This window comes from Eupeodes corollae, chromosome 3, assembly GCF_945859685.1.
Source record: "Eupeodes corollae chromosome 3, idEupCoro1.1, whole genome shotgun sequence".
Lineage (NCBI taxonomy): Eukaryota > Metazoa > Arthropoda > Insecta > Diptera > Syrphidae > Eupeodes > Eupeodes corollae.
The window spans coordinates 102,543,772-102,567,015 of record NC_079149.1 but is presented as its reverse complement, the minus strand read 5'-3'; the positions used below and the strand labels follow the sequence as shown (position 1 = coordinate 102,567,015).

The 23,244-nt window shown below is 34.5% G+C and overlaps 1 protein-coding gene across 5 annotated transcripts in view; it reads left to right on the top strand.

Moving 5' to 3' along the window:
- The window catches only part of LOC129949808 (E3 ubiquitin-protein ligase Ufd4), a 144,178-nt gene that overhangs the window by 107,439 nt on the left and 13,495 nt on the right, over positions 1-23,244 (top strand). For 2 of the 5 annotated variants that reach the window (XM_056061457.1, XM_056061456.1), the window contains 6 exons: positions 13,959-14,098; positions 14,166-15,831; positions 16,083-16,289; positions 21,148-21,370; positions 21,436-21,654; positions 22,721-22,756. In XM_056061457.1, coding sequence (XP_055917432.1) covers positions 13,959-14,098; positions 14,166-15,831; positions 16,083-16,289; positions 21,148-21,370; positions 21,436-21,654; positions 22,721-22,756 — 2,491 coding nt within the window. The remainder of the gene's footprint in view (positions 1-13,958; positions 14,099-14,165; positions 15,832-16,082; positions 16,290-21,147; positions 21,371-21,435; positions 21,655-22,720; positions 22,757-23,244) is intronic. The other 3 variants (XM_056061458.1, XM_056061459.1, XM_056061461.1) reach the window with 3 other exon arrangements.

Below are 23,244 nucleotides of genomic sequence, written 5' to 3'. Positions count from 1 at the left end.
AAAGTACGACGACGACTACCCACTCAACTGATTTTTCCCGGATCCTTTCACTGTTAAATCCAACTACCAGGCCACCACTTTGAATAAATTCACGTTTAACCAGACGCACCACTAAAAAGATGGCGACGGCGAGATGGCGGAAATCGGTATTGATGATGATTTTTGTTTTTTTCATTTTCCTTTAAATAATCTTCATCATCATCGTTGCCTGCCTGCCTTATCTTCGTCGTCATCGAAACGTTTTAACTTTTGTCTGCATTGCTGTTTGCTGATGTTACAGTGTTGTTGCTTTTAGAAGTACAGTGTAGCCTTCCACACAATTTCCTTCCGCTTTTGCAAAAAGTAACCAAACAAAAAAAAAATAAGAGAGAAAGTGTTGTGAGCTGTATAAAACACTGACCGCACACCAAACACTGCGCTACCAAATCACATCGCTACCGCTACACACTACAGATCAAGTGTAACACAAAATAAAATACCAACCATACTCTCGAATGACGCGAAGAAGTGATTTCTGGTTTAATGCGGAAATTTATTGCTCCTTTGTGGTTTTGACTTTGCTTTCCGCAATAAACAAATAAAATCGAATGAGAGGAAATATTGCATCTTTCGAGTTCGAATCTTTGTGAATTTTTCGACTTTCTGGAGCAATCCCATTTAAGTTAATTTGTATCCCACTCAGCGATTTTCATTGTGTGTATCGCTAGCTAGCATACGATTACAATTGGATCCATCTATAGCGAAGATGTGTTCAAGACTTTAACTTTTAACAATATCTATCTTTGACTTTGTAACTCGGAAGGTAGTGTTGCTTTTTTTATTATATTTTCGATTTGATTCATTAAAAACAATCATTGGAATTTTTTGACAGAACGTTAATAGCTATCATTGAAAATTTCTGTCATGTTACTTTCTCATAGTTATAGCTTTCATTCAAATCGATCCCGAAAAATTTTTGAATGATTAGAAATTAAACATGAATACTGATCGATCAGAAATCACACAAAGAATTCTTTTTAACTGCGCATTTATTTTTCTCTACAAATTTATTTTTCTATTTTCCGGACGGAAATCCATTTTCCCCTTTTATGTTCACTCATTTGTGTTCCAATTTCACACAATTCCAATGAGAGAAACATTTTTCGGTGAATTTCAATCAAGAATTTTGTTTTAATGACAGAAATTCTAAATGAAAGCTATAAACGACCTGTCAAAAAATTGACATGTTTGTTTTCAATGATAAACTATAACTGGCGCCTTTAAAAATAATGAGGCACTTTCTGTTTGGAATAAAGAATTTGAGAATAGAGTTGAGTATTGAAAGTAAAACTGACAGGTGAAAATACAAACAAAATGGAACGCTTTCAGTGGAACGATTTTGTCCCGAATTATGAAACTCAAAATTGAAAACGATTTCTTTATAGAAACATGATAAAATGAACTCAGGGGCCAGTTAAAGCTATCATTCAAAATTTTGTTGGTTCATTGGAAATTTCTGTCACTAGATTAATATTTCTTGATGGAATCAAGCATTTGAGATTAGAGTTTATTATTGAAAGTAAAACTGACAGGTGAAAATACAAAGAAAATGGAACGCTGTCAGTGGAGCGATTTTATTTTGAATTATGAAATTCAAAATTACCTATTGATTGAAAACGATTTCTTCATGATAAAATTAACTTAGGGGTCAGTAATAGCTATCATTTAAAATTTTGTCAGTTCTGTGGAGATTATTAGTAGAGTACCTTTAGACGACTTCGAAATAAAAGATATAAGTTACAATACTAAAGTCCACTTTATTTAACACAAAATATTTCTTAATTAAAGATGAATATTATAATAATAATATATTTTAGGATACTTATGAGACGTGTGTATCACACGAGGTCAGCCAAGAGAAGAAAGTTAAATTAAATCTTAACATTTTAAAATGTCTATTAGCCTTCCGGCATTTACTACTCTAGTACATTTCTTTTATATTCAGTTGTATAGTTTAAACAAAATTATTTTTAGTTTAGAAATTAGAAAGTAGGGTTCGCCACATTACTCCCCCTCAAATTAACTTAAGTATTATAGATCAAATTCATAATAAAGTTAATTGAAAATTTGATTCATAATTAAAAAAATTGAAAATTTAATTGGGTTTACGTATTCTTACTCGTCTACCAAATCTGGTTGTATAAGTTGATTCTTGTTGAACGTTTTTTGTAACAGGTGGATTTGCTTCAAAAGTTGAGTTGCTTCCAGTTGATTGAAGAGGAAGAAATGCTGTTTTAAGACGGTCGAGTGATATTTTTGATGTTCGGTTTTTAATCCTAACCTTAAAGTATTTATCGTGTCTGCTTAGAACCTCATAAGGTCCATCGTATGGTTGCTGGAGAGGAGACTTAACAGCATCATTTCGAATGAAAACATGATCAGCGTTCATTAAACTAGGCTGGATAAAGACGTTGGCTGTATCGTGACATGATGTCGATGTTGGACGAACCTTTGACATGGAACTTCGAAGATCTTTAACAAACTCGGTCTCATCTTTAAATGTTCGTTGATCACCAAAAAAATCACCTGGCAAGCGTATTGTAGCACCATATAACATCTCTGCGGGTGTTGATTTGATGTCTTCTTTAAACGTAGATCTGAGTCCTAAGAGAATCGATGGTAAGACTCTTGTCCAGTCCTGTGTTTTGTGACAACGAATAGCAGCTTTTAGGGATCTATGCCAACGTTCTATGATGCCATTACACTGCGGATGATAGGGTGTAGTTTTGAGGTGTTTTATGCCGTAAAATTGGGTGACTTCCTTAAAAACATTACTCTCGAATTGACGTCCTAAATCTGTAGTAACTCGTAAAGGTACACCAAAGCGCGAAATCCATCCAGAAATGAATGCCTTCGATACAGTTTCCGCTGTCATATCTGCAATGGGAAATGCTTCCGGCCATCTCGAATATCTGTCGACGCATGTAAGTATATAACGGCATCCTTGCGAAGTTGGCAGAGGTCCGACCAGATCGATATTAACATGGTCAAATCGTGACAACGGTGGTGAATACGAGCCAAAAGGTGTTTTATTATGCCGCAGCACTTTGCTTTTTTGACACGATACGCAAGTCTTGACAGCAGCTGCGATATCTTTTCGCATACCGGGCCATACGAAGCGTTCCTGGATGAGTTTTGTTGTAGCTTTCCTGCCTGGATGTGAGAGGCTGTGGAGATGCTCGATGACAAAAAAATCAAATGGGGTGGCGCAACAGTCCGTTGTGAACCAGGGCCTAGTGACTTACAACTCTCAACCATTCCTGTGTGCGAGTACTGGGAATGGAAGGGACCTACAATTTAAGGCCGAATCCGAACGGCTAGTTTTGAGAAAGCACTTCTTCATGACAAGATTTACTCTTGAAGGATTTGTCAATTCCTCGCAAGAGGCAGTACCCGTGGAAATTATTTTTTTTTTTTTTTTAAATTAAGGTGGCACAGGCAGGGATTGAACCCTAGACCCCTTGCATGACAGTCCAACGCACTAACCATCATGCCACGGGTACTACGATGCTCGATGACAGGAGTTCGTAAAACAGGCGGAAAAACAGGTCGTATTCTGTTAGATGATACATCGCAGTAGAGCAGTGATTGACTCTCTGGAATGGAAAAAGACTTGATTAATAAAGAAGTAGATGGAAATGTACCTTCTTTTAAAGCATTTAAGAATTTTGTGTCTTTTGTTTGTTCATCTGCAATAGTACGCGAATCGACGATAGAGAATTTTGAAAATTCTGTTATTCTGGACAACATATCTGCGACAGAGTTATCTTCCCCCTTTATGTACCTGATGTCGGTGGTGAATTGAGCGATAAAGTCAAGCTGCCTAAGACGACGAGGTGATGCTTTTTCAGCTTTTTGTTTAAACGCGAACATTAATGGCTTATGGTCAGTCTGTATGTAGAAATGACGACCCTCAATTTGATGGCGAAAATGTTTCACAGCTTCGTAAACAGCCAGCAGCTCTCTATCGTACGTACTTTGCTTTTGTTGAGAATCTGTCAATTTTTTAGAAAAGAATCCTAGTGGGTATGTGACATTATCCACGACTTGGTGCAGGGCAGCACCAATAGATAAGTCAGAAGCGTCCGTGCTGAGAAATATTTCCGCATTGATGACTGGGTGTGACAATAGTGTTGCTTTTACCAAATCAGATTTACATTGCTCAAAAGCAAGCTCAGCTTCAGCTGTCCACTTGATGATAGATGTGTCGTTTTTTTTATTTCCGATAATGAGTGCTTGAAGTATCATCTGTTTGTCGATCGCACGTGGCAAGAAACGCCTGTAAAAGTTAAGCATGGCTAGGAATCTTTTCAATTCCTTCGCCAATTTAGGTTTAGCGAAATCTTTAATAACTTTTACCTTACTGAGAAGAGGCTTTATACCATCACCATTGATTTTATGGCCCAAGAATTCCAGCTCTGGCTGTCCAAAAGCGCATTTTGATGGGTTGATTGCGAGACCAAAGTCTTTTAAACGTTGCAACACTTGCCTCAAATGATTCTCATGCTCTGCTTCTGAAAACGATGCAACGCAAATATCGTCGATGTATGGAAACGTAAAGGATTCGAATCCACGAAGAACTTGATGAATGTTCCGCTGGAAAGTTTGCGCTGCATTGCAGAGTCCATTCGTCATATAGAGGAACTCGATTAATCCGAATGGAGTTGTTATTGCAGTCTTCGGAATATCTGAAGGTTCGACAGGTATTTGATGGAAAGCTTTTTGCAAATCAATCTTAGAGAACACTTTTCGACCGTGCAATATGTTGGAAAAATCCTGGATGAAAGGTATAGGATATCGGTCAGGTTTTGTATTTGCATTTAAAGCACGGTAATCGCCACAAATGCGCCATTCTCCGTTTGCTTTCTTTACCATATGTAAAGGGCTGGACCAATTACTTTTCGAAGGTCGACAAATACCTTTTTCCATCAAATACCTGAATTCTGATTGCGCAGCTTTGTATTTTTCTGCATCGAGGCGACGTGGACGAGCAAACACTGGTGCACCTGTAGTTTCAATATGATGCGTGATTCCTGTGGTGTTACTCGGATTCCTATTCATATGAACAAGCTCTTGGAAATCTGCCAAAATATGGGCAAACGGTTGAGTAGTATCGAATGATTTTATAGTTACCTCTGTGACGTTCACTGGTGTTGTATTCGCTTTAACTTTAAGTTGAGTTGTGCTGTCAATTAAACGGTTACCTTTAAGATCGATGAGTAGTCCAAACTTACGAATAAAATCAGCTCCTATTATTGCTCGTGTGACGTCTGCGATTAGAAAAGTCCAGTTAAATGCTCGTCTTAAACCCAAATTGATGATTAAATTTTTCTCTCCATACGTTTTTATGACACTACCGTTGGCTGCAAATAAAGTTGTTTTCGATGGAGAAAATCGATCTTTGTATGAAGGTGGTATAACGGAGACATCAGCTCCGCTGTCGATGAGAAAATTGTTTTTGCTTGTCGAGTCGTAAACAACTAATCTGTAAATTTGTTGTCCAATGCGTTGTTTTGTGGGAACATTGGGCAACGTATCGCTTATTAGTTTTTTGGATGACGTTTGAAAGAGCATGGCTCACGACAGTTTCTGGCTTTTATACCAAATTTTTTATGAAACCAGCAAATGGTGTCATTTTTATTTCGTTCACGAGAGTATGAGCGCGGTGTACTTGAACGATGTGCACTCCGACTGCTACGGCGATCAAAATTGTCTCTACCTCTTGAAACTTTCATAAGCTCTTGCATCTGAAAGCTAAGTTGTTGTACTTGCTCTTGCAAAGAAAGTGACGTATTTGTTGCAGATGAAGAGGTTAATTCATTTTTAGCACGTTGTGTAGTAGTTAGTGCGATTGTACTTGAGAACTCACCAATTTCCATTACTTTGTCCGCAAGTTTAGACAATGCTGCAAGCTCTTCACTGGATGCCTGTAATATAGCACGTACCTGAGGAGGAAGTCTCTGTAACCAAAGGGATTTTAGAAACTCTGCGTTAATTTGATTTCCACCAAGTTCACGTAATTCGTTCAAGAGTTGGGATGGCCTCTTGTCTCCTAAATCAACTTCAGACAGAAGTTTTTTAATTTTGCGCTGCTCGGAGTCTTCAAATCTTTCTATGATTTGCGTTTTAAGATTTTCATATTTATTATCTCTAGGGGGATTTAAAACAGCATCCGAAACCTGTGTTAGGACTTGAGATTCGATTGCTCCAATTATCGCATTGAATTTCGATGAATCTCCAGTTATTTTTCTGGACTGAAATTGAGCCTCTATTTGTGCAAACCATATTTGGGGTTTTTCATGCCAAAACGGTGGAATACGTATGGCAATATTAGATGCTATTTCAGCATTAGTGTCAGCGGAAGAAGAATTCGCTGAAATAGTCGGAGGAAGTGGTGGATTGAATGAGCCATCAGGTTGCTTCTGTTCCTGGGTTCCAGTCATCTTTATTCAATTTTTAAGAAATAAAGGATCACGTCGGGGTCACCAATTGTGGAGATTATTAGTAGAGTACCTTTAGACGACTTCGAAATAAAAGATATAAGTTACAATACTAAAGTCCACTTTATTTAACACAAAATATTTCTTAATTAAAGATGAATATTATAATAATAATATATTTTAGGATACTTATGAGACGTGTGTATCACACGAGGTCAGCCAAGAGAAGAAAGTTAAATTAAATCTTAACATTTTAAAATGTCTATTAGCCTTCCGGCATTTACTACTCTAGTACATTTCTTTTATATTCAGTTGTATAGTTTAAACAAAATTATTTTTAGTTTAGAAATTAGAAAGTAGGGTTCGCCACAGTTCATTGAAAATTTTTGTCACTAGATAACTGTTTCTCGAAGATTAGAGTTGATTATTGAAAGTAGAATTGACAGATGTGAACACAAAGTGGAGCGATTATGTTCCGAATTGTGAAATCTACAATCAGCTGATTGTTTTTGTTTCCATCATTGAAACATTTCAGTTCGCTTCATTTCGACACCAAACATAACAAATTTAAATCTCTTACTCGCTTTTAAATCTCGAAACAGTATTTTCATTGATGAAAATCAATGATAGCTAGACTTATCTAATTATATTAAGCACCATCAAAACTGCTGTCAGATAAAGCCAAAAAATCAAATTATTTTTAAAGTGCATCCATCTTTACACCTTTCAAGATCTGTCATAATTTGTAAAGCAATAAGCTTATTTGATATTTATTATAGTCTGTGGAATGCTTTGGCCAACTCTGTTTTTCCCTCCCATTTTGATGATCAGAACTTTAAGACCATTGTGCACAGGTATCTCCTCTTAAATCTTTTCCTATTTTCCTAATGCTCGCACTGCGTTTAATATAAACATAAAAAGGGTACTAGAAACCCCTTGAGTGCCTGTAACTTATAAAACATTTCCTTTTTTTAATCATCAAATGTATAGCAAACTAAAACAATTTAATGAACAAGCGACCACAACATGTGCCAAACGACAGCCATATGACGCCTTTAAGCAGTCGTTAAGTAAAACTATCGTAAAACGTAAACGTAACGATGATTTTTTAACGATTTAAGTAATTTTTCAACAGGTTTAAGTTAAAATGACATTCCAAAAAATATATTAACTCCGAAATAGCTGTTATTTTTATTTTTGTCAAAGGAAAGAATTATGTGACCGCTTTTTTACCCATAGGAAGATAAATTCGCTTCACTTGAAGCAAAACTAATATAAAATAAAAATAAAAACATAACATATGACATTTTTTTTTAATTTTAATTAATTTCAATGTACGTTGTAAAGCATCATGCACATAAGCTACGAACGCGAATTGTGGATATATTTGCATATTTTTTTTCTTTACCATGAGCTTTAATTCTATTCGCAAACAGAGACGAATTGTCAATTTATAATTACATTTGGTATAATTTTGAGGTTAAGTTGAGTGCTAACAATTTATTCGTTGCAGTATGGATGGTATGTGGAACGCGAATAGAGTTTGACAGTTCGAAGCAACCACACTGCAATTCGTTACTACCAAATTGTTTTTACAATATTTTCTTGTTTTAGAGAATAAAATGCAAATTTTATTATCCTAATATAAGTGTCAAATGGTTTCTTATAATTTAAATGTGTTTTTGTTTGAAAATGACTTTTTGAAATGTGTAAAATCGCGTTTGTTCGTCTACTCGTTCATTCGTTGTTCTCTTCTCATGTGCAAGGCCCTTAAGTGCTATAACATCTTTGATACTACACATGTGGTCTTAAATCTGACATTTTTTCGGAGTTTGTCTTTTGATAGCTGTCACTTGATTATGCTTTGTTTGGCTTGTCACTTCTGATTTCCGTCACGCAATTGTATATATAGAATAACTTGAATGTGTTTCGTTGTCACCTAAATTTGTTAATCAAAATCTTGTGATCAAATAAATTCAACTTGACATATTAGACTATCAGACTGCTGGATGTTGTGCCTCCGAGTGCTGCTTTTCTAAAGTGATCTTTTTTTCCATTCTCTCTCTCACTTTCCGTTTATCTTTCTTTTCCTTTGACTGATGATTCAAGTAAGGTTAGGTTTTTTTGTTTTCTCTTTCTTTTTGTTTTTTTTTTTTTCGCGATATTTCATTTCTCATTGTGTTTAATAAAGTAAACAAAATATAATAATGATTTTTAAAGTAAATAAAATCGTTAACCTTAAAGTTTGCTGACTTTTACTTGTTGCTTGCTTCCTCGCCTCGGATCACATAAAATCACACAACACACGAATTCAATTGAAAAAGTTCACTGGACTATAAATTGTTTTGTGTGGAAAAAATGAAAACAAAGAGATTATAAAATTGAAAATTCATGTAGCACATTTATTTTTGACATCTTTAAAGCTAAATTTCACCCACGGTTAAGTTAAGTACTTTTATTTTAATACAAATATAATTTTTGTATTGGATACAATTTATAGAATATCAATTAAAGTCCAATAAATTTGAGTTAACTTCCAAACCCCAGTTACATAGCTCAAAAAGTCACCTACTTAGCATAAAAAGACACTGCCTAATAGGTAGACCTGTATTTTGACTTCTAGCTCCAGCGAGCAAAAGACGGGAGTTTCCAACCTTATACAGTGGGTGATCAAATTATTACTTCACTTAAAACTTGACATAAATTAATAACGTACAAAAACAATACAAATAAATATCAGCGTCAAAAAAAAGTGTACATTATTCAATCAAAGTAAAAAACTTAAAACTTGTACTTTGTCTGCTTCCATTTCGCCTTTAAAACAGGCGTCTGGGCATTAACTCTAGCAGCTTTCCTGTCAATTCGGTTGGAATTTTTTGCCACTCTTCAACTAGAACTGACGTTTGAAATGTTCCTCTTTCGGATCTGCTTCTCCAAATACTCTCACAAATGATCGATGCGGTTTTAGTCTGGGCATTGCGGAGGGTGACCCAGTTGCTAGGGTTTACTATAAAGTAACCAATCCTTGACTATTTTCGATATGTGCTTGGCGTCGTTGTCTTGTTGGAAGACCCCTGAATCACTTAAACTCAATTTCGCAACACTACTTGGCAAATTGTCTCTTAAAATATTAAAATTAATCTTCTTTTATCTTTGTATTGTCAAAAAAGACGAGGATCCCAACTCTAGATGAACCGCCTCCGTGCTTAATTGTTGAATTAAAATTTGTTTGTGCATATCTGTTTATTTCGTTCTCCATATTTTTGGTGGTTTTCTTGAACCAAAAATCTCAAATTTGCACTTCACTTCACTTCAAAATGACGAACTTTCTTTTTGATATTTCTCTTGACAAAAAGAAGTCTTCGCTTCTGATTTTTTCAGAAATGTATGGCTTTTTGCGAGGAACTCTTTCATGTAGCCCGCTATTATGGAGAGTGCGCGGAATAGTGCTTGCGCTTACTCCAGATGATTTGGTAATGTTTTCGGCAATTTTAACGTACTAGACGCGGGATTTTTTCGCACTTCCTTGACGAACAGCACTTTCATCACTTACCGATAGCCTTTTTGGCCTTTCGGAACGAGGTCGATCTTTTACATTTTTGAACTTTTGAAACTTGTCCAAAATTTGTTTCCCCGTTTTATGGCAACTGCCCACTGTTTTGGCTCTTTCGCGGTAAAATTTTGTTCCTTTCTTAATTTTATAATAAGTTGTCGTGATTCTACTGCACTTTGTTTACCCATTTTTTAATTAAAACAAAAAAAAAAAACAATTTAAGCAACTTTGGATGGAAATGCACTCAATAACACTTTTGATCAATTAGTTATGAGCTGTAAAGAAAACAAAATAAATTTAACGGTTGTTTTCCCGATAAGCGGAAAGTTGTTTTTTGACGCTTAAAAACTGAAACATATTTTCACTATTTTCTATTAATTTTTATATAGGGCAATTCATTTAAAATAAACTACATACTTTCAAAAATAAAATAAGTATTTTTCTAAAAGATCGAATCCTCTTGATTTAATCCTCGTGTTTTAAAAATGCAGTTCAATGCTGTACACTTTCTTTTGACGCTCACAGTATGTAATGTTTTCTCTTCCTATTTTTGTTTTCATAAGCTCCCAAAGATTGGGCAGGTTCAAAAGACATAAAGGACTTAAAGGTATGGCAAGTTTATCGTACCTGATTGGCTAGCTGTCAAAAATTTGCCCTCCATTTAAGGACAGTTTAATGAAAAAATACTCAAGAAAAATTTCCCTTACTAATGTCAAGCCAAGTCTACTTATGTCAAAATGTCAGCTGATCATTTTTTTGTTTATTGAAAGATGTCATACGTGCTAAATTTATGACCTAAATTTTGTGTAAAAGAGTTAGATTGGAAAAGTTATAAGGACTTTTTCTTTGCAATACAAAACAGAACTTGTAATCTACGTAAAGTTAATTGTAGATAATAATTTTGCTGTACAAGTACATAAGTAAAATAGCTAGATAAATATTTTAATTTCGAAGAATGCAACTGACTGCAAATAAAGTTATGTTGTCAGAAAATTCCCATTTTCTATGGGATTAAAGTCTAGAAAGTTTTTCCGGTTATTCCAATAAATCCACCAAAATGCAGTTATTTTTTTGGCAAAATAGTGCATAAGTACATAGCCACCGTTTGGATACCATTCTGCAGTTTGTTGCAACATTTTTGTTCTGAGCACGTGCATATACAGCCTGTCAAGTAAAAGCGTGGTCGACTTAACCTACAGTTAATGAAAGATTTGGTTCTAATTCCTTCTGGAGCCGACAGAGGGAAGCTTTGTCCTTGATGCATTGTCAACAAAGGTTCGGTTGCCGTTGATCTTTTGAAAGAGAATCACGTTAAACGCCATGAGTGCTAAGTACGCGTCACGCTTCAAGGCTGTGATCCTTTGCATCCACCCGAAAGATCCCAAAGTGTCGCAATCTGCGGCTACTAAATGTATGAGAAAGTCGAATGCATTTGTACAGAAGTGGATACAGCGATATAAAGTTGGTAAAAATGTCGATGATTTACCAGAACGTGCTTCGAAACGAAAAGTGATCAAAAAAGATAAAAAAAGATTAGTGAATCTGTTTTCTCGGAATCCTGCTTTAACAAGGACAAGCACAATTAATGGCAAAAGGTTTAGATATATCCTACGAAACTATCCGAACCCTTCTTCATACTCATGATCTGAAATGGCACAACACAATGAAGAAGCCTCTTTTGACTGAAAAACTAAAAAAAAGAATTGATAGAGATTTTTACTGATTAATGTTCTATATGGGCAAGTTCTGTCCTCTCGCGAGCTTGGTTAACTTCCACCAATAAGCTTGTTCAGCGGAGCGTAAAACATGAAATAAAGGTGCATCCTTGGGGCTGCTTCTCAAAGCAGGATTTCGGCACTTTGTACCTCTTAACTGGCCTCGGATGTCCAGGCAATTATCGATGCCGGTGGTGACTGGACACATTATTGATCAAATTGCATCATTGTTTGTAATGTATTCAATGTATATATAAATATGAAAGTTTCATAGAATAATTTTTTCATAAATTAACACGGCCATTCTCTTACTTGACAGACTGTAAATGTTCTTCATGGTGGCCGTAATACTCGTAATTTGACCACGTACTGTAAGTTCATGTCCTGTCCTAACATCTACTAAATGATCTAAACGATCTAATAAATTCCAACATATACTGTCTGAAACACTTCATAATAAGTTCCGAATGGTTTACGAGTAGGAAAGATCCAATTTGGTATCATAAGGGCCAACATCGGTTTCAAGTGTGTTCTTTTCCAGTCAAAACAGCCATATTTTAACCTAACATTATATAAAATGTTAAAATAGATTTTTTCAAACTTGTTCTTGAAGTCTGTTATATCTCATTTTTAAGAACTACTCAAACAAAATTTTTGAGAAAATTGTATTCTTTTTGCTTCAATTTTTAAAATAGTGTCTTTTGAATTTAAACTTGTCACAATTTCAATTCTTACTATCAATTTTAAGAGAATCTAATTGTTTATATTTGATTTTGATCGCAATTTAAATGTTAGAATTTTGGAACTGTCTTTAATCTCAGGCGACTTGTAGAATAACAAAACAAAGCTTTTGAATTTTGTTGAGATAACTTGAATTCTGTAACCAAAATTATTTGCATTATACCCAACTAAAAAAATATTGGTCACTTCTTCGAAAATAATTGTGCCCAACGCAAAGAAACGCCTTCGAAATAATTTCAGTATCGCACAGATTCCCAGAAATCGAACAGGTTCTATAACTTCATCCGAAACGAAATACGATATTTTCATAAACAATATATTTATTTTTAATTTTTAGTCAACATTTCGTTTGGATTTCGGTTTTTTCCGGGCCTACATTGTATACAAAGTGATAAAAACTTAACTAAACAAATAAGATTTTATAAAAATATAAACAAAATAGCTTATTTTGGTATACATATTTGCAAAGTCTACTCCTCATTGTCATTCTCATTAACATTGAAATTCATCTCTTTAAAAAACAACAACCTTAGCATTGTATCACTTCATTCTCGTTTCCATGATAATCTTAACTTGATATCTACATACGATTATTTACCATTTAAAAAGAACGCCGGATATTACCATAGACACACAAAGCAAATTTGTTTCACAATAAAAGTCAATTGATTAGATTTTATAATCTATCAATGACGACGACTTTCATTCTTTCATTTCTCCACCCGATTGAGTTCAATTAAAAACAGAATTTCTCAGTTGCACACAGAGTAAAGTAAATTAAAATTCCGCTCCATCAAATTATAAATGGAACATTGATTTCCCACATTCAAATAAATGTATGCAAATAGTTCACAGTATAGCTGCTTTTTTTAATTCTCATCAGCCGGCAGTTGTTGTTTTTAGTTGTAGTTCCTTCTTGACGGCAGCAATTTTATCTTGGTTCATTTATTTTCAGTATTTAAGGTTTCGGTATTTCGCAACTGCCATTTCTGATTCATTTTAAACAATTTCACAAACAAATTTTATCAAACCTTGATAATTACTATAATCATAAAAATCATCATCGCAGCACATGTATTAAATTATTGCACATTTTGTGCAATTGCGTTGTTCATTACTTGAATTTTCAATCGCATGACCTAAAAACCTTGAAAATAAAGTTTTTGAAATTGAAAATCTTAAAACCATCCTAAACAAATACCTAAATAATTCATAGCATTTCTTGTCTCGAAACACTCCAACCTAAAGCAATATTGATGATCTTTCTTAGTTTTTCTTGTTAGGTTAAAAATAAAAAACACTTCTAAAGAATTCTCTTTAATTCTTGGTTAAAATAATTTATATGGCCGAATAAATTTAAAAATCACTTAAAAATACAAACAAAATTTATTTTGAAATTGATAGAAATCAACAATATCATAAATAAATTAAACTAAATTGATATCTCAAATTATGTCTCATTATTTTCAGATGGGTGACGTCGATCCGGAAACGCTTCTGGAATGGCTGTCTATGGGTCAGGGTGATGAGCGTGACATGCAATTGATTGCCCTGGAGCAGCTATGCATGTTATTGCTTATGTCCGATAATGTGGACAGATGCTTCGAAAGGTTAGTACCAAACAAAATAAACATATCTTTATAAATTGTATAACCGAATTATTTATTTTTTTAATAGCTGCCCGCCACGAACCTTTCTTCCCGCCCTTTGCAAGATTTTCCTAGACGAACTTGCACCTGAAAATGTGCTTGAGGTAACAGCACGTGCAATAACTTATTACCTAGATGTATCAGCCGAATGCACCCGACGCATTGTTGCCATCGATGGTGCCATTAAGGCAATTTGTAATCGTCTTGTTGTGGCTGATTTGTCAAGCCGTACTAGCCGTGATCTAGCTGAACAGTGTATCAAAGTTCTCGAGTTGATTTGTACTCGTGAAGCTGGTGCTGTATTCGATGGCGGTGGCTTGCATTGTGTATTGTCATTCATCCGTGACTGTGGGTCACAAGTGCACAAGGACACCCTTCACTCAGCAATGGCTGTGGTATCGCGTTTGTGCACCAAAGTGGAACCAAATAGTCCATGCATTCAGGATTGTGTAGAGAGTTTGAGTACTTTGTTGCAACACGAAGATCCGATGGTGGCCGATGGAGCGTTGAAATGCTTTGCATCGGTTGCAGATCGTTTTACCCGCAAATGGGTTGATCCAGCTCCACTAGCTGAGTATGGATTGGTGAGTGAATTATTGAAGAGGCTTGGCAATGCTGCAGGTAACGCACAACAAGGATCAAGTTCCACATCGACTGGTCATAATGATAGCTTGAATGCGGTCACAACAACTAATAAGACACAAAGCACTGACGCGACACGATCCTCGCAATCTATATCAACAACAATCTCGTTGTTGTCAACACTCTGCCGGGGATCTCCAACAATCACACATGACCTGCTTAGGTCTAAGCTGCCCGATGCCATGGAGAGGGCATTGAAGGGTGACGAACGCTGCATTCTTGATTGCATGCGTCTAGCAGATTTGCTGCTTTTGCTTCTTTTCGAAGGTCGACAGGCACTAAGTAGAGTTGGTGCGGGTACTCAAGGTCAATTGGCGCCAAGAGTACGCCGTAATGATTCAAGTGCTGAGCGCACACACCGTCAGCTAATTGACTGCATTCGCAGCAAAGACACAGAAGCTCTTCAAGAAGCTATTGAAACCGGTGGAATTGATGTGAATTGCATGGATGATGTCGGACAGACACTCCTTAACTGGGCTTCGGCTTTTGGAACCCTCGAAATGGTCGAGTATTTGTGTGAGAAGGGTGCCGATGTGAATAAGGGCCAACGTAGTTCATCGTTGCATTACGCCGCTTGCTTCGGCCGGCCAGGAATTGCCAAAGTTCTCCTTAAATTTGGAGCCTATCCAGATTTACGTGATGAAGATGGTAAGACACCTTTGGACAAAGCTCGTGAACGAGTCGACGATGGTCATCGTGAGGTTGCGGCAATTTTGCAATCACCCGGTGAATGGATGTCCGCCGGGCGTAGCCAGCTTAAATCTGAGTCTGATGATGGAACAACTGAACCACGTGGTGATCCAGAAATGGCGCCAGTGTATTTGAAGTTTTTCTTGCCCTGCTTTTGTCGCACGTTCCAGGGAACAATGCTTAGCAGTGTTCGTCGTGCCAGTTTAGGTCTTATTAAGAAAATGGTTCAGTATGCTCAGCCAAATGTTTTGAAAGATCTCTGTGATGCACAGTCAGCGGGACCTTTACCACCGAATGGAACTCCACACCAAAATCTAGGAACCCTTTTGGTTGAAGTGGTTGCAAGTGTTCTCGATAATGAGGTAAGATTTGTTTTACCAATTTTTCATAATTCATTTCTTAAGAAAAGAAAAACGAAAGGAAAAAAAGAAAATCGTTAGATAAAAATGCAGTTTTTGTTTAAAAATTATTTTTTTTTTAATAAATTTATTTATACCGCTGTTCTCACAAGACAAATTTTGGTCCTTCTTTTCATTTGCTCTCTCTCTCTCTCTTCCTCTTTTTTTTGCAATCTGCGTGCGCACGCGTTTTGGGTTTTTCGTGGAAACTCTAGATTAGCTACAGTTGGCCATCAGCATTGATGACGAGTTCATCGAATTGTTCGTCGCTTTTAGCAACAACAACAACTTGTAGCAATACTGCTACATGTAGACAAGTAGTAGCCGCCAAGAGTGGAGCAATTGCGCAATCGAATAAGCAGCAGCGTGTTGAAAATTCACAGCTTTACATTGTGCCGCCTCCAAAGCCTAAAGGCGAGGGGGTAATGCAAGAATATAATTTTGTTAATTTATTTCTGTTCTGTTTATTTTTTTTTCGTTTTTTTATCATATTAGTTAATTATGTTCTTCTTTTTGTTTTTCTTTAATTTGATGTTTTCTTTTGTTGGTTTTTAATTGTTAGAAAATGAGGTTACTTGCATTTTTGATTTGTATATGTTATGTTTTTGTAAGGTTTATGTTGATTTTGTTTTTTTTTTTAAATATATTTGTTTGAAGAATTTGTTTGTACCTATTCTTTTTCTGTTGGTATTGTTCGTAAGGTAAAAGATATAATATCAGTTGAGGGGTTAGTTAATAAAGTAAAAAAGAATTTGTGAAAGAAAAGCCTAATCCTTAAAATGTCGCCAAAAAAAGTAGGTAATAACCTTCAATGCAATCATACTGTTTTGAAGTTTTCTGAAAGAAATCAGTATTTAACTGAAGACTAATCAGATACTTTAGAATTAAAACCATTTAAATGTATTCATTTAAAATAAGTTACAATATATCTCTGGACTAAAATTTGCTGTTGAAACAGTACGTAGAATATAATAGCCTAGTTACTTAAGCTAAGTATAAGCGATTGGAAGCTCTCCCAATATTGGCCGCACTGTCAAAAGTCTTCAATAGCATCCAATTAGGTGACTTTCTATCGGTTGGTTGATTCTATGCAAATATTAGTTAATTTTTTTGTAAAAAATCGGCTAACAATTGTCAACAATTTCTTATCTTCCAATAATTCCAATAATTGTTTGTTTCCACGGTTGGAAAACTTTAGAAAACAACAAAACTGGTAGACTCGTTGTGATACAATTTTCTCGGCAGATGACAGAATATAAACATTTATTTTAGCACTGAAAACAACAACAGAACTTGCAAAAACATTTAAAACAGTGAAACCGTAATGAAGCAGGCTCTAACGACTATCTTGTAAAATTTGTTCGTGCGTCTAATTCTTTTCAACCTTTTTTTGTATAACTTCTTTGTCGTTATTTTGCCAATTTCATTCGATTTTTGTAGATTTCAATTTCATTAAAAAACCCTGCAAACTGTTGTTATTGTTTCTGGCTTAAAAACTTTCTGCCAATTAAAAATTTAATGATGTTGTTTGGAACTTCATCCAATATCCAATTATATTTAAAAATACAAACAATTGGTGTTTTTATACGATTGCAAAAATTTAATTTTCTGTCTGTCAATTTTGACACATAAAATTGTGTACTTGGTTGATAGAAAATTGGTTAAAATGGGCAGGTTCAGACAACATAAGGGACTTCATTTGCAGTCAATTGCATTGACCAAGGCAACTAGATAGTTTTTCAAGGGTCATAAGCTTCAAACTCAGAACTTTACTCAATAACTTCTACCTTCAGTTTATCGTACAAAAACTACCAAAAATATTATTGTCTAAAAAACAGTCCTCAGGCAAACTACAAGTGCATCCAAATTTGCATTGCGTATTGTAAAGAAATATTACTTATTTCTTTTCCAATTTGACTAAAAATCCTTTTACACAAAATAATAAATGAAATTGTGCGAAAATTAAATAATTCGTAGAGGAATAAAGTTCGACTTTCAGTTAATTAAAAAAACATGATCGATTGTCATTCTGACCTAAGTTGACTTGACTTGATAGTTAGGGAGATTTTTCTTGACTAACTTTCCACTTGAGTTTCCAATAAAGTTGCCTTAATTGGAAGGCAATTTTTTGGCAGCTGACCAATCAAATGCTAGAAACTTGCCTTACTTTTCAAGTCCCTAATGTCACCTGAACCTTCCTAATGTTTTGCGAGCTAAAAATCTGCCAATATTGGAAAATCTTCCAATCGTGTTTACTCAGCTTTACAATTTTTAACCTTTTTTCTAGTAGGAAAAAAAAGTAAGACCATTGACACGATTAAGTGATAATAGTAGATACAAACTATTGCACTATTGTAAGTAGGCTATGTTCAAAAATAAACATTTACTCTGGTTATGTGGTTTTTACTAATTCAAATTCAATCTATCACGTCAAGTTTTTGAGACATAACCTTTTAAAATTCGTATTTTTTTTTTAATAAAATTCGTGATGATTTTCCAAATCAACAATCGCTTACTTTAATATTACGTTCAAATATCTTCAAAGCCCTATAAAAGCAGTGTTTTTTCTTAGTACGTATCGTAGTCTTAAGGCTTTAACATGGTAGTACCCGTGGCATGAGGGTTAGTTCGTTGGACAGTCATGCGAGAGGTCTTGGGTTCGATACCTGCCTGTGCCACCTAAATTTATTTATTCATGGGTTCTGCCTCTTGCGAGGAATTGACAAATTCTCCAAAAGTAGTTCTTGTCATGATAAAGTGCTTTCTAAAATTAGCCGTTCGGATTCGGCATATAAACTGTAGGTCCCCTCCATCCCTGCAATTACTCGCACACAGGAATGGTTGCGCCACCTAATTTATTTATTTATAAGGCTTTAACATCAAGTTCTTTGAAAGTATTGACAAAAAAAAATATGAAAATGATGTTAATATAGGGTACATCTGAATCTGAGCTAAAATCGGAGTTAAGACCCGAAATCAGGACTCAAAATTAACTTTTAAACGAATTTTTCAAAACCATGACTTAAAATTATAAAATGTTATGATTTTAGATGCCAATTCTGGACTATACATTTCTTTAAAAAAGTATTTTGTAAACGTAGATGTGGGGGGAGGGGGCTGCTGCGTTGTCAGGCACCGAAGAAAACCTAAAAAATATATGTCAATTGAAATAGCCAGTATGGATCAAAATTTAGTATAAAAAGTATAATTTGAGTGGGGATATACACTGAAGAGCAGGCAGAAGTCACGACTGTCGGCGATAGCTTGTCCTCGAAAGAGCACAAGCCGCCAATGACGTTTTCAACAACAACACACATAAACTCTGTACCTAGCAGTGGTGCCAGTGTCCTTCAAGCAGAAGTACTGTCGATTTTTCAAGCCGTTTATTGTCTTTCTTCCCACGATTTGGAAAAAGAAACAGACATATTTATCGACACCCAAATCAAAGCCATATCTGCCCCTGTGTCAAAGTCAAAACTGGTAAATCAATGCCGTAGGGCTTTCATTCTTTACTTAGCAAAGCCAACACGATTACTATCGGTTGGGTCTCAGGGCAACGTGACTCTGACGGTAATGAAAAGGCAGACAAATTGGCCAAAAACGAATCAAAGCCATATAGTATCAATGATTCATTTACAAGCCATCAGAGCAACTAAATGAACCAATTAACCAAATTTTGATTGACATTTAAACAAAAGGTGGTCGGCTCTTCAAACTTTCAGGCATTCGAGGAATCTATGACCAAATGTCTAAAGGCAAAACAAAATTTCTTTGCAATTTTTAAAGCTTCAATTGTCCCTATTGTTAGATATCCTAACGGGTCACAGCTCACATACGTGAAAAGAACGGGTATCTGCTTATCCAATTTTTGTAGAAGTTGTGTTGACAAGGAGACTAAATAAGATTCCTTTCACTTTCTACACGAAAGCCCAAGCTTGGCCAAAAGAAGAAAGGTAATATTATGAAAGTATCTGTTCGACAACCTATGCATACATAGGCATAGCATAGCTAGAAACTAGTTTTCCCAGAAATCAGGATGGTTCAGGTAGGCACCCTCAACGCAAATCCTCACCAACCTTCCTATACCTTACCCAATCCTTTCCCTTCCCAGAAGCACAATAGATCCAAATTAGATGTTTTTTGTTGGCCTTTAAGGATGCATCACAGCGTCTAACCTATAATATCCCACAATACAAAAAAAACTTGATTTTGTTGACCAGTGTTATGAATCGACCAACTGTCTCCCTGTTCTCGGTAAGCCTTATCTTGAGCTCATGCGTTGCACGCTAGGTAGGTGACCTACCCACCAAAATTTACCAAGCTTAATTTTAGTACTGGCAAGTTCATGGCTATTTTTCCAAAAGTTTAAAATGTATACGTATTTTTTCTAAATTTAAAGAACTGATACTGAAAAAAGGCGATACATGATATGTCGTTCATTTTTTGTCTGGGGTTTTGTTTTCTAAACTACGAGTATGGAAACATACAAAAACTTTTTACAAAAAAATAGGCCCAAGAAGATTTGAAGTTAAAGAATTTAAGGAGAAGGCTTTCTACTGAAGAAGATTTAAAATTAATCGTCACGCTAAAGCTAGTAAATATCTTATGTTATTAATTATTTAATTGTTGTACTTTTGTTGATTTTTTATAAAATTTATGTTGATTTTCAAATTTTTTGTTTGTTTGTCTTTATTTTTCAAAAATAAAAAAAAAATAAACACGCACTACCCGATTTCAAAAAATAAGTAAATAAAAAACACACAATGACCATACGTCTTCGCTCCCATCTCTTAATATTGCTTGGCACGCTCTCATTTTGTTAGTAGTTTGCTTGCAAACAAATTTCAAAACCATCTGTCAGCAAATTTAAACTTCTCTATCTCTATTGATATATTTTAGAATTTTTGTTTTCTTTCCTTGGCATTTTTTGTTTTCGAGTATTTGTTGCGTAAGAATCGTGCAATTCAAAATTTCATGATGCTAATCAAAAAACTGTTTATTAATTTTGTAATATTTATATATTTCAACAACAATCAACAATAAAAAATAAAAACAATTTAAAAAAAAAATATTAAGAAATAAGTAAACCAAAATTCATCTCAAAAACGTTTTTATCTGGTTTTTTTTTGATTTTCTTTTTCTTTTTTCGTTTGTATTTTTGAAACTAACCATTGAACAAAAATCGCATGATAATATTTATGATTATGACACTTAAGGTTTTGTGTATTGTAAAATATTTAAAATCAATATTTCCAATTTTTTTTTTCTACCAATTTCCAGGATGATGAAGATGGTCATTTAGTTGTTTTAACTATCATTGAGGAATTAACATCGAAAACACAAGAAGAATTTCTTGATCATTTTGCTCGATTGGGTGTATTTTCCAAAGTTCAAGCTCTCATGGGTCCAGAGAATGAAATTCAAAGTGAGAAAGTTGTTAGTCTAGTGCCAGCAATAACTGATGAGCCAGGTCCTTCTTCGGCAGTTACTGCTGTCGTAACTGGTAATATTCTAAAAGTCTTTGAAAAGTATCTTTTTTTTAACAAATTTTATTTTATTTTATTCTAGAAGATCCTATGGAAGATGCCAAAGAGATTCTACCAGGAAAAGCCTATCACTGGCGTGAATGGAGTATCTGCCGTGGACGTGATTGTTTGTATGTTTGGTCTGATTCAGCAGCTTTGGAGTTATCGAATGGATCAAATGGTTGGTTCCGTTTTATATTGGATGGAAAACTAGCAACAATGTATTCGAGTGGAAGTCCTGAAAATGGAAATGATAGTTCTGGTAAGATTTTTACTATTTGATTTTTTTTTTGAAAATACCAGCTTAAGTTTAAAAGACATCAGTTAGAAGCTTTTATCATCAATAGTTTAAAGATAGTTTCATAAGTTGTTTGTACAGCTTATTAGATCCAATTATTCAGGTTCAGGATCCAAAACTATAAGAATATGATGCTATTTCCATGTAAAAAATAGCTAAAAGTAATGTTAGCTCAAACATATGTGAAGAATCAGGCTTTAATGGCTAACAAGTATCAACTATTCCTGTCAAAGCATTTAGGGCATAAAAAGAGAACTTAGTTTTGGGGTTAGTTGGAAAGATAATGTTAGATGAAGTTTTTCATGGTGAGAGATTCTTTAAGACGATTTAAGAGTTTTCGAGAGAAGAATTGGGGCTAATTCGAAAGATAATGTTAGATAAAGTTTTTCATGGTGAGAGACTATTGATTCAAAAGTTTCTCGAGAGAAGAATCTATTTTAAATGTTGTTACTTGTTACTATGAATCGATTCGAGGACCATATATTTATTTATTGGATGCTTCAAGTCATATAAACATGAAATCTGCGTATCGTTTTGAGATGTTTACCTTGTAATAAAGATAATAAATTTATATATGTATTTATTAAACTCATTTACTACATGTAATATATTTTTGTATGAAGAAGAGAAGTTATAATTTAGGGGGGCAAATATGACAAATCCTAGCAAACTGATAGCAGATATCACAAGCCTTTTTTTTTGAGATTTAATTTTTTTAATTAATTTTACTTTGTATTGAAAATATTTTTAGTTTTTTGATCTTCAGTTTAATTTGTTGTTTGAACTTATTTTTTTTCTGTAACTGTTTCAAAAAACAAACCTTAATTTATCATTTTGCTCAATCACCAAAAAATGTCTATACACTTCTTCCGTAACAAAGCTACAAATTAATTTATATCATCTCTTATAATATATTTTATATTCATATAAAAATCCTATTCATAACACATTCCATTATTTTGTGTTATCTTTTTGTCGTTTTCGTTTTTTTTTGTTCTTTTTTTACATCGTATAATTTTCTGTCCTGTAGGAAAAGGACGAGGCATGGACACAGTTACTAGCGAAGGTGAGAGATTTAATTCTTATTTTTTATTTATGGTTTTTGTTTGTTATTATTTATTTGATGTGTTATTTCTATAAATTAATTTGGTTTTTATTTTACTAACATTTTTTTGTGTGTTCTGTTATTTGACCTCTTTTTAAATATATGATTTAATTTAAAGAAAGGTGAAACAAAAGCGGAACTTTGTTCACAATTTGTTAAAAAGTCCGCCTTTGTTCCTAACACATTTCTTGAGCAAAATTTATGTTTGGAGTTATTAATAGCCAATGGCAAAGTATTCTTAAGTTTTCATTGTGGTTATTGTGGTATTTTGGAACTTTGCTTCAATGAACAGGTATGCAGTTAATTTGTTGTTGCTTGTTAATTGTTTTTTTTTGTATTATTATTTTTTCTATACCATTCAAAATTCATTCTAAGATTTAAAAACGAAGTTATAATCTGATCACTTAAAATTCCTAAAACCCAGAACAATGCAGCTAACTGGCAGTTAT